Source organism: Taudactylus pleione, unplaced genomic scaffold (genome assembly GCF_031769625.1).
Source record: "Taudactylus pleione unplaced genomic scaffold, aTauple2 ptg000129l, whole genome shotgun sequence".
Taxonomy (NCBI): domain Eukaryota; kingdom Metazoa; phylum Chordata; class Amphibia; order Anura; family Myobatrachidae; genus Taudactylus; species Taudactylus pleione.
The window spans coordinates 4,613,006-4,625,047 of record NW_028284531.1 but is presented as its reverse complement, the minus strand read 5'-3'; the positions used below and the strand labels follow the sequence as shown (position 1 = coordinate 4,625,047).

The 12,042-nt window shown below is 47.7% G+C and overlaps 1 protein-coding gene across 1 annotated transcript; it reads right to left on the bottom strand.

Moving 5' to 3' along the window:
• Nucleotides 1-2,830: 2,830 nt before the first annotated feature.
• LOC148523593 (DNA-dependent metalloprotease SPRTN-like) lies at nucleotides 2,831-8,328 on the bottom strand. The gene is made up of 5 exons (XM_088473006.1): nucleotides 8,123-8,328; nucleotides 6,884-6,986; nucleotides 6,332-6,457; nucleotides 3,353-3,536; nucleotides 2,831-2,922 (listed from the first exon to the last, which is right to left on the bottom strand). Exons 1-5 carry the CDS (start codon nucleotides 8,326-8,328, stop codon nucleotides 2,831-2,833), a joined length of 711 nt encoding a protein of 236 aa, XP_088329132.1.
• Nucleotides 8,329-12,042: the final 3,714 nt, after the last annotated feature.

Below are 12,042 nucleotides of genomic sequence, written 5' to 3'. Positions count from 1 at the left end.
ATGGAGAAGCGGATAACCCCCGAAAATGCAGTTTTACCGCATTTTCCCCGTTAGTACATCTCCCCGATCGTTTATCACCAAAGTACACAACAGCAGGTGGCTGCTGACGTTTGGAAACGCAGTACAAGTTATATAGAATATAGAGACCTTGGGTCAATCCCTTAGAAACTTAATTACTGTGTGCGCTATATTTGTACAGGCCTGTAAGATCTATTAAAATTAAGCCTAAAAAGGAGAAAAGTGCTGTGCATCATAGGACCAAAATCACCTAATTGGGTCTCACGGCCCAGCCAGGCGCGCAGAGGGGTGAAGCTGGAACAACACCCTGACCGTGATATTCACACCCAATAAGCTGGACAATATTCAGTCTCGTTTTGTCAGCACATTCCAAGAGTCTTTTCATCTAATTTGTTTTGCTCCTTTTATGTTTTGGCTTTAAAGGGAAACACAAGGTCTATCTATAAGTAGGCACACCTCCCCGTAAAGCCTTTCTGCAACTATATTACATGGAAATAACGGGATGTAGTCAGGAAACCGATGGTCGAAATACCGACCACCGGCTTCCCGACTGTCCATCCCCAGCATAGGTTAGGGTTAGACAACCTCCCGGGAGGTTTAGGATTAGGCAGCCCTGGGGGGAGGTTAGGGTTAGGCACTAGTGGGGGAGGTTAGGTTTAGGCACCCCTAAGGGGGGGGGAAGGGGGGGGGATAGTATACTTACCTGCACTGTCAGAATCTTCACTCATCGGGCTTCCAGCGTTGGGATTTTGACCGCCGGACTAACATCATTCATATCACACCTGGAAATAACAAGCCACAATAATCTGATTGCTGAATAGAATGACGACATTAACAATCCAATGATGACAAATCCTGTGCGGTTCCCAGATTTCCCAGGGATGCTTTCATGTGGCATCTTTTGTACCATTCAGTTTATACAGTTATATTCTCAGTTTAATGGCTTTTTATACTAGTGATGTAAATGGAGTTTATATTGCTGCTCATCATAAATGTTTTTATTTGATGACATCCAATGACTAAATTTACATTGTCCTTATGAAAGGAGATGATGGTCGGCTGCTAACAGGACAATTCCCTCCACTCTGTCTATCGCCAGTAGTTGGAAAGTGAAAGGACAGATGTACTTGCCATAGTATCATGTATATAGTATATCCCCTGTATCATGTATGTCTCCACGGTATCAGCTGCATCCCTGGCATTGCATCTCTCCCACTATAATTCCCATCACCCACTGCCACTCCCTGGCACAGCACCTCACCCACTATTTCCCATCACCCACTACCACTCCTTGGCACTGCACCTAACCCGCTATAATTCCCATTACCCACTACCACTCCCTGGTACTACACCTCACCCGCTATAATTCCCATCACCCACTACCACTCCCTGGCACTGCACCTCACCCGCTATAATTCCCATCACCCACTACCACTTCCTGGCACTGCACCTCACCCGCTATAATTCCCATCACCCACTACCACTCCCTGGCACTGCACCTCACCCTCTGTAATTCCCATCACCCACTACTACTCCCTGGAATCTCACACACTATAATTCTATGGCCCCTGAGTCAGGAGTATTTGTAGTAAAGATGTATCAGAGATATGACACTCATGCAATCACAAATTACTTGTGTAGAGACAGCACATTATGACTTTATTTTGCATAATAGGCAGGTACTGTAGCTGATACATGTGGTCCTTCAGCTGAATTAATAGCCCACTCCTGGGCTAAGGCTAATGGTGTTTTTTTCCTGGGCCACTTACAGTTCCCAGTCCGCCCCTGTCTCGAACAGCCAGTGTCTCCTCAGCACACATCTTGTGCACAACATTGCAGGGATCCGGGTGCAGCTGCTGATGCTGTAGAAAACAGGTCATTCCGGCGCCTTTTTAGAAAAGGTGCCACAGGTGTAAGGTGATTGGCAGCCCACCTCTGTACACGATGTGGGCACAGTTTGATCATGAATGCAAGCCCCTGACTGGCACACTGTCTATAGGTGGCCTGAATAAAGTGTCGGAAGCAGTGTGAATACAGTCTTTGATTAAGGCTGACCTTAGGGTGGCTGTAGTACTGTTGGCAGCCTGTAGGTGGCGTAGTCACATAGAATGCTGCGTGTTCTCGGGAACATATAGTTGACACAGGTGCAGGTAGGATGCCAGCTATAGGTGCAAATGCAGGGCAGCCCTGTTGGTAGAATGTGGACTGTAGCAGATGCAGATAATACTGACAAAGCAGCTGGAGATTGGTACCATGCAGGACGCATACACTGTGAGTACAGGATGCTCACATGTAGATGCTGAATGCTGATGGTAGCCAGCTGCAGAGTGCACCCGAATGCAGAGATGTGTAGGCAGAAGCACTAGCCGAGAGCACTTGAAAACTGCAGATAATGGGTAAAGAATACACTGGTAATTGCAGGTGACAGGAGCTGGGAGCCGCTGCAGCCAGGAGCCAGGATACTGATCTCAGGGAGGCTTGTTGTTCTGGTAATGAACATGCCAGTAGTGGAGGTTTAAATAGGGTGCTCCCAGAGCCTATTGGTTAGACAGGTCAAGTGAGCGTGACTGCTGGAATCTGGTAGGCTGATGTAGTCACATTAATCCAAGATGGCGGCGAACATGCTCCGCTGTCGCCGGTACTACCAGATGGGTTTTGTTAGGCTCACATGGAGATGTACCAGCCAGGATCTTAGGAACACAAAGCACGACCAGAAGGAACACGGATGGTGATGATATGCTTCCCCTGGACCCGCTAATGGGGGTTAAGATCATGACGCGTGACAGGCACAATGAGGGCGGCCACCAGTGTTTTATATGGCATCTCCCTTCCTTGCTCTCTTTGCTGGTGTGTGAGAGGCCTCGTCACGAGGTGCATCACCAGGTGTTCTCGGCCTCCTTGTTCCTATAATACACAAGTATCAATTAGAGACATAGCAAGTTTATTGTGCAAGGTGATCTTCCTATGTTTACTGACAGTTATCGGGTACATCACAGGACTTTATCACAGCTCAGCATATAATCATGTATTCAGGCCACTGGTGTCTGACTGTGAGGGTTGCACACACCAAGCATTTTCTATATGTAAAGTTATAATGTGACGTTATGCTGTGAGAGATGGGCGTATGCCGCCTGCCCTCAAATTGTCACTCACCCAAATTCAGTGGTATGATCTGTGCAATGTGGCTCCTGTCCTGATTGGGGCCTATGTGCATTATTTGGATTTCCTTCCCCCAGGCAATGTATCAGGACATGGCGGCATATAGTCACACTTAGGTGAGTACAGAGAGAGAACTCAGTGGTCTGAGCCCCAGAAGAGTTATTATGTTTCTTACCTTGGCGATGGGGCTCCCTCACTTTGCGGATTTCTCCCCCGCACAGCTGTTCGTGCACTGACCACCATTTTGCCCTAGTAGATGCCGGCCGGTTATTCATCCGCTTTAAGTATAGGCGACATCGCATGCACTGCCACCAGTGTTTCTTCAGTGCTTCTTCTTCTGCATAGAAGTCATGGTAGATCTAATCACATAGTAGAAATAAAACAAAATTATAGATACAAATGGTGACAGCATTTCACTGATTGCATGAAAACTCTCTAAAGTCTCTTGTTCTGTACAGAATTACATATATGATAGGGATACGCAGAATAATACAGAATAACATTATGCAGTGTAACATAAGAACGCGCAAATTAACTCTGATTGGAGTATGTAACTTTATGGTAACGTGTGCCAGGCCTAAGGGACTGCAACGTATGTGACTATATAAGCTCACTAGTCACCAGGAATCCTGCCAATGTCTCACCACATATAGCTTGCTCGCAGGGGCGGATTGGGCCGCCGGGATGCCAGGCTGGTTCCCGCTGGGCCGGTCCCTACTATGGCTGGCCACCCTCCTACCCACCCGCTGCCACGATCGGAGCTCAGCTCCGATCGGGCAGCTTTACAGTAGTCTAGCTTCTGCGCATGCGCAGAAGCTTACTAATTGAAAAAAAAAATGGCCGATGGAGGAGCTGCTGCGCATGTCCGGCAGCAGCTCCTCCCATAAGCCTTTGCGGAGCTTGTCAGTCACAGCTGACATCGCGGGGGGTCGGGGGGGTTGAGCTAAAGATGCAGGGCTGAGGGGGGGTGAGCTAAAGATGCAGGGCTGGGGGAGGGGGAGCTAAAGATGTAGGGCTGGAGGGGTTGGTGCTGACACTGGGGCTGGGGAATAATGCTGAGACACACAGGGGCTCTGGGAATGAGGATGAGATACACAAGGGCTGGGGGGGGGGAAATGAGGCTGAGAGACAAACTGGTGCTGGAGAATAAGGCTGAGAGAGACACTGAGGCTAAGGGAATGAGGCTGACACACACTAGGGCTGAGTGAATGGGGCAAAGAGATACACACTGGGGAATGGGGCTGAGAGATACACTGGGACTGGGGAAATGGTTAGATCTATAATACAGTTTTCCAAGGGACCTGTGATGTCACCCGTCATCAAAGGGGGAGGGGCCAGAATGATAAAGGGGGGCCAAAAGTGTCCCCTCACTGCGCTCTCCATGTTTCGGGCACGGTGGCTTGCTGCGCTCGCCACAAAAATGTATTCCCCCTCTATGCCCATGTGGATGGTAACACAGGAGCATTCTGGCCCCCCTGCAGCAGTCATGTGACTGCAACGTCACAGAGGTCCTTTCTCACACAATGGGGCTGGGGGAAAAGGACTGAGGGCCTGATTCAGAGCCGCTCGTAAGCGGCCGCTCGTTCGCTCCGAGCGATGTTCGCACATCTGCGCATGCATATGGGTTGTAATGCGCATGCGCGAACCAGTCAGTGCGGTCAGAAATCGCGTGCTCGCAAAATAGCGAGTGCCTGCTAATTTGAGTGACAGGATGAAGCGTTTGTGGGTGGTAACAGGGGAAGGTGCTTGAAAACGGGGAGTGGAGATCCGGACGCCAAAAGGTCAAAACGGGCATTTTAAGGGTGTGCATAATTAACAAAGCAGCGTCATCGGCCACGTCACTTTGTTGTCTTTTAGCCTGAAGTGCTCACATGATTGCTGTAGGAAAATCCTACCACAAGCACTGCAAGCAGTTCAGATGCCTTTCGATGTACTCGATTAATCTAATAAATAGCGGAGATGATGTAGGATGCGAGCGGCCAGGGGGCGATTTTTTCAAAATAGCGAGCGCATGTTTTGTTCGCTCGTTCAGGCAAAGAGGTGCCAACAGACCGCAAAGAGCGAGCGCTTAATTTAAATATCCGGCCCCTTTTTCAGAACGACCGTCCGCAAATAGTGTCCGACTCTGAATCAGACCCTGAGAGACACACTGGTGCAGGGGGAATGAGGCTGAGACACACTGGGGCTGGGGGAATGAGGATGAAAGCCACAGGTGGGCCTGGGGATGGAGAGACATGGGGGTCCTGGGGATGGAGAAACACATGGGGTCCTGGAGAGGCATAGGGGATTCTGGAGAGAGACAATGGCTCCTGGAAATGGAGAGACAGAGGGAGCCTGGAGAACCACAGGGGAGCCTGGGGATGGAGAGACGTACGGGCATCTGGAGACACAGAAATTGTTTGATCAGGGAAATTAATTTTGCCCTGCATAAAAACTTCTGCTACTGTAGGTTATGATGATGACATTAGTTATATTTCTACATAAACAGGCATCTTCCAGACAATGTGATCTTCTACATGTTTAGTGAATACCGGCTGAAGACGCTTCATAGTGAGGCTGAAATTCTGCAGAGGTTCCCTGTTGCAGAGAAACCACCATATAGGTAAGAAAAGACTTTCAAACTGACTGGCCTGTACCTAGTGCAGAGAGATGGGGGGCCCCAAATAAAAGGGTATCATTCACCCAGATTTCTGTTGCCGGCCCTGCTCTCCTCAGTGGCTTGCAAAAGCAGCTCCAGGCCCTAAGACAAGGGAGTATCCTGCCCTCCTCCACAGACTCTGCCCTTTCAACAGATCCGCCTTCTCAACACACCCGCCCCCTTTAGGGCTGCTTCCAGAAATTTCCCGGGCTGGTTTTCCTTCCCAATCCGCCCCTGCTTGCTGGTATGTAACCTTATGGTAATGTGTGTACCAGGCCTAAGGGACTGCAACGTATGTGACTATATATGCCCACTAGTCAACAGGAATCCTGCCAATGTCTCACCACATATAGCTTGCTGGCAGGGGCGGATTGGGCCGCCTTGATGCCAGGCTGGTTCCCGCTGGGCCGGTCCCTACTATGGCTAGCCACCCTCCTACCCACATACAGATGGCTGGTATACAGCTTCCCCTCTCCTCCCAAAAAATTGACCCTTAATGGCCGACTACGTACTTACAGTAATATTAGCACCAGTCAGGCTGTTTATACGCTCCATCTCTCTCAGAAACTGCTCCCCATGATGAGACGTGTCCCTTATTTGGGACACATACAGGAAGGCATGGATCATCTCATGCAATAAGCTCTGCAATACACCAAATAATGGGCCTGTTATAGTAAGAATGACACAGACATTACACACTCTTTGTTTGTTAAAAAACGATGGAGGTTTATGTTTCCAGATGTGAGTTACACCAGATCGAAAGAGACAAACACTGTAATATCTTCTAGAAATAATTGGTGAAAACTTTCATTTGTAACATACAATTTTGTATATTCTGAAAAATGTCCCCTCTTCTCCCCATTATCTCATTCCAATACTTTATTAGTCTCAGTGTTGTAAATTATTTTGACCCCCTGTGCATGGTAAGGGGGGTGGGAGGCATGGAGGGAGGTGTGGATGGGATATGGGGGGACATATGGGGAGGTCACAGGGTAATCACATCCTAATTTCTATGAAATTATAGGATTCCTAAATATTTATGCCCTCTGAAAACACAACCTATAGTACCTCTACTAGTTTCCTCCTGGGCAACTGCTCCAGGATCGGTTTGCTCAACCTAATGAAGCAGATGCCTCCAAACTCCTTTCCCTGGCGGCAGTATCCGGCCATTCTGGGGAGAAAACACAAATCGCACATGAATAACATCCATGGTCTGATGCAATTACATATGAGGAGGTGAGAGGTGACAATTGAGAGAAGATGCTAACATTAGTGGCTATATAAATATGATAGTTATACACACCCCACATAGATGGGACCAGCAGTGACTCCTACCCTCTTGGATGAGGGGGACTGTTGCTTCCTGTGCTCCCATTAACTGTACTGCAGGAGGAGAGGAGAAGGCAGTAGTTCTGCCCAGTTGGGTCCCGACGCCTGCACAATGGAGCTGGTAGGCGCCAGGAGTGGCACATGTGCAAAATGATGGCTTCTAGGGACTGTATCGGCTGCAGCTCCTAGAAGCCGTGTTGGGCTGACCGAAAGGCACACACTGGAAGCACACGCTCTGCTAATCACAGCCTCCACTGGCAGTCCCAGGGGGGTAAAAACACCTCCCCCTGGGACTGCCTGTCCTGTGTTTGATTGGCAGATAGCTCTTCCAATTGGAAGCCACTACCAGTCACAATGTAGCCAGTGCAGTCACTGCAACTGCCTCACTGAGGTAATGGATTTTACTGGGGGAGTTGTGGTAAAATCCGCCACTGGATGTGACTGACTGCAGCCCAAAGGTGGGAAAAGCAGAAGCACTTGTTTTGGTTCTCCTGAAAATTAAAAATGCAAAATTTGTTTTTGCCATATGAAACATGTTGTCATGGGGCCCGGGGCCCCTAGACCCATTAATAACATAAACGCAACACACTGACAGCCGGAAACCTCTGCAGAATTGCGCTGTGCCTCTTCATGCCTCATCCTCACTGTCACAGGCTGGAGAAAAATCTGCTCACTCAGAAGTCACATAAAACATGAGTATATTGTGTGTGACATTTATCTTACATGAAACCCCCACTGATCAGTTATTATGTAGGTGGGAGGGCTGCACATACATGTATAAAGATGTCCATCACTGCCCTATATGTGTAATGTGTACCAGGCAGCCACTTACATATATATATATATATATATATATATATATATATATATATATATATATTATTAACCATTATTTATAGGGGACTATATAAATAACTGCTAACTGTTAATAAATAGGAATAACTTATAATAAACTGATCTGACAGTATCCACACTCACAGCTTCAGCCTAGAGCTCCACGCCACGGGTACATCAGCCAACTTCCCTCCGAAGAAAGCGTCATTGAACTCGGTAAAGAGTTCCTGGATGTTGGGGTTGGGATCTATCGACTCCCAAGCCTCATCCACTATCGATATAGACTCACTATAACCTCCATCAATCTCCTCAGTGTAATCCTGCGCATTCAGTCCATCATCGGCCTCCATCTTCCTCCTTTGCCTAGAACTGATGGCTCAGTAACTGGCAGGTGCTTTGCATATAAGCCACAGCGCACGTGTCACAATGGCTGGGTTTATGATGCTTGTGCGGGTCACAATGGCCGGATGCATGATGCTTGGGATGTTACTAATACCCATCCATTCATCCATCCATCCATCCATCTCTCCCTCCAGGTATTACAGCATTCCATAAGCAGATTTAAACTTACACTAGTGTTTATTTAAGCATAATTACCAAAAATAATAGAAACGTTTGAGAGAGAATATTGTCCTTTTTGAAGAAAGCTCATAGAAGTCCGTAGGCTTCAGTAGCAAACCAACTCCATCTAATAGAAATTTATGGGGCTACTGTGGTGTGTATATATATATATATATATATATATATATATATATATATATTAGACAGTATAATGGCCCCGCCCCCACCTGAGAGCTCTCAGAGACTGTTAGACTGACATACAGTGAGGCCCTGTCCCCACCTGAGAGCTCTCAGTGACTGTTAGACTGACATACAGTGAGGCCCGCCCCCACCTCAGAGCCCTCAGTGACTGCTAAACTGATATACAGTGAGGCTCCGCCCCCACCCCAGAGCTCTCAGTGACTGCTAGACTGACATACACTGAGGTCCCGCCCCCATCTCAGAGATCTCAGTGACTGCTAGACTGACATACAGTGTGGCCCTACCCCCTCATAGACACAGCCAGCAGCACTGCCTGGATGCACAGGACTGATGGGGACATGTATCAAACCTACAGAGAGGGGATGTTCCCCATAGCAACCAATACGTTTCTAGCTAGTATTTATCAAGTACATTCTATAAAACAATAGATAGAAGCTGATTGGTTGCTATGGACAACTTCTTCACTCAGTGGAAGGTTTGATACATTCAGAGTTAAAGAACTCTCTGCAGAACAGTTACCCCTTTGTGCTAAAGAGAAGTTGAAAATGTAAAGTCTTGTTTTCAAACAAATATTTATATTACATTGTATCAACCAGACACATGCGTGTCACTGGCGTGTCTAAATCAGTGACTGTGTCTTTTGACACTGGTGGCCATGCTTAGACAGGAATTCTGCGCTCCATGGGGCTGATTCATCTGAATCAGGCCCGTGTCTAATAATTGTAAGAATAATTTTGCGCTCCAGTGGTCAGCCCTACTCTTACAGTCAGCCCTGGTCTATTGGGCAGCAGGCCAATCAGATTTGAGGGTGGGGCTTAATGGGTAGCGCCAGGGGGCGAATCGATTTTCCATGTCAGCGCCAGGTAAAAACATTGAGGGGCTCTGTCCCTTCGATGGCATGGAATCATTGGATCTCTGCCATCAATCGTAAATGTCGGTGGCCATCCCTAGTCTGCAGTACAAGCAGAGTCTTTCTGTACAGATGAGTGCAGAAACTCTGTGTTGATTGGAATGATGGCGTGTGGCTGCGTGACCTATGACATCACGGCACCTCATTGTTGTTCAAATGTCACAGCCCGGGCTGCGTATGAGTTGTCAGAGGAGCTTAAGGCTGCCCAGGCCAGGACAATGAGGTAGCACTGCCGTTACTGCACCACTGTGAAGGACACCGCACCCGCGGTAAGTAATCGCAAAATCCGGGGATTGAAGCTTCAATTAAAATCCCAGACTTTTTTAGGTTAAATCCCGAGATCCTGAAGATCAGGATCCAGGGATTGGCTTCCCTAGTTTTCACTGTTTCTGTACTATGTAAGGTGCTGCTGACCCTTTGTGGCACCATATATAAAATAAAAATAATGAATAATAATAATAATAATAATAATAATAATAATAGTATTGGATGATACTGACTTCAGCTTCTGTATGAAGCTGCTGTACTCAAAACTAACCACTAGGTGTCCTCCTGTCAGTAACATTGAGGATATAGGTGGTGTATATTAATGAAAGGGCGATGCTGTGACAATTTCCTGGTTGCCTGGAAGGTATATTATGATGTTATGTTTCTAAATATCAGTAAAGCTGGCCATCCACTATACAGTTTTCTGTCAGATATCTGTCCAATCTGGCTGGTTGGAATGAAAGCCTGGTAGTGTATTGGAGCAAATGACAATCGTCCATTTGCTCATAAACACTAGAAAATATCCAAAAATGGTTGTTCAAACAAATTGGTTAAAACTAGGGGTGAGCGGGTTCGGATTTCTGAAATCCGAACCCCCCCGAGCCCCCCCGATCCGAGTCCGATCCGAGTCAGGCTCGACTTTTCCCGCCTGACTCGGATCTGAAATCGAGGCAAAACGTCATCTTCCCGCCTTCCGAGTCTCGCGGGTTTTGGATCCTATATAAGGTACACACGTCGGCGCCATTTTCTCACTCGGCTGTGGACAGTGAAGAGGGAGGGTGGGAGTTAGGGCTGTGTAGTGTAGTGTAGTGTAGTGCTGCTGTTGTCCACTACTTCAAAGTCCATAGGGGCTGGCTGTGTTGTGCTGTGCTGCTGTTGTTAATAGGGGCTGTGTCCACTACTTCAAAGTCCATAGGGGCTGGCTGGACTGTGTTGTGCAGTCAGTTCTCCATAGGGGCTGTGTCCACTCCAAAGTCCTGTGCAGTGTCCCAGTCCTAAAGGGGTGCTGAAGTGTTGTCCAGGGGGTGCTCTGTCCATCAGGGGTGCTCCCCCCAAGTGCTAAAAAAATAATATATTTTCTGTGTTTGTGAATTGTGTGCGCAGTAGCCGCACGTGCATCAACAAAGTAGTGCCAAGCGTGCGCCTGTGTCATAAGTAAAGGGCCGGCTGGCTTGACCGTTAAGGGTGCTGTAACCCCCGAAAGTACACTCCAGTCCAAACCAAAAAAAAAATTATTTTCTGTGTTTGTGAATTGTGTGCGCAGTAGCCGCACGTGCATCAACAAAGTAGTGCCAAGCGTGCGCCTGTGTCATAAGTAAAGGGCCGGCTGGCTTGACCGTTAAGGGTGCTGTAACCCCCGAAAGTACACTCCAGTCCAAACCAAAAAAAAAATTATTTTCTGTGTTTGTGAATTGTGTGCGCAGTAGCCGCACGTGCATCAACAAAGTAGTGCCAAGCGTGCGCCTGTGTCATAAGTAAAGGGCCGGCTGGCTTGACCATTAAGGGTGCTGTAACCCCCGAAAGTACACTCCAGTCCAAACCAAAAAAAAAATTATTTTCTGTGTTTGTGAATTGTGTGCGCAGTAGCCGCACGTGCATCAACAAAGTAGTGCCAAGCGTGCGCCTGTGTCATAAGTAAAGGGCCGGCTGGCTTGACCGTTAAGGGTGCTGTAACCCCCGAAAGTACACTCCAGTCCAAACCAAAAAAAAAATTATTTTCTGTGTTTGTGAATTGTGTGCGCAGTAGCCGCATATGCATCAACAAAGTAGTGCCAAGCGTGCGCCTGTGTCATAAGTAAAGGGCCGGCTGGCTTGACCATTAAAGGGTGCTGTAACCCCCAAAGTACACTCCAGTCCAAACAAAAAAAAAAATTATTTTCTGTGTTTGTGAATTGTGTGCGCAGTAGCCGCACGTTCATCAACAAAGTAGTGCCAAGCGTGCGCCTGTGTCATAAGTAAAGGGCCGGCTGGCTTGACCGTTAAGGGTGCTGTAACCCCCGAAAGTACACTCCAGTCCAAACCAAAAAAAAAATTATTTTCTGTGTTTGTGAATTGTGTGCGCAGTAGCCGCATGTGCATCAACAAAGTAGTGCCAAGCGTGCGCCTGTGTCATAAGTAAAGGGCT

Bases quoted from the DNA above. Each gene is read 5' to 3' on its own strand.
- LOC148523593 (XM_088473006.1), bottom strand. From the start codon at position 8,328: ATGGAGGCCGATGATGGACTGAATGCGCAGGATTACACTGAGGAGATT. The intron at 6,458-6,883 runs GTACTATAGGTT...GGTGTATTGCAG, and splicing joins CCAGGAGGAAACTAGTAGAG to AGCTTATTGCATGAGATGAT. The intron at 3,537-6,331 runs GTAAGTACGTAG...CTATGTGATTAG, and splicing joins TGACTGGTGCTAATATTACT to ATCTACCATGACTTCTATGC.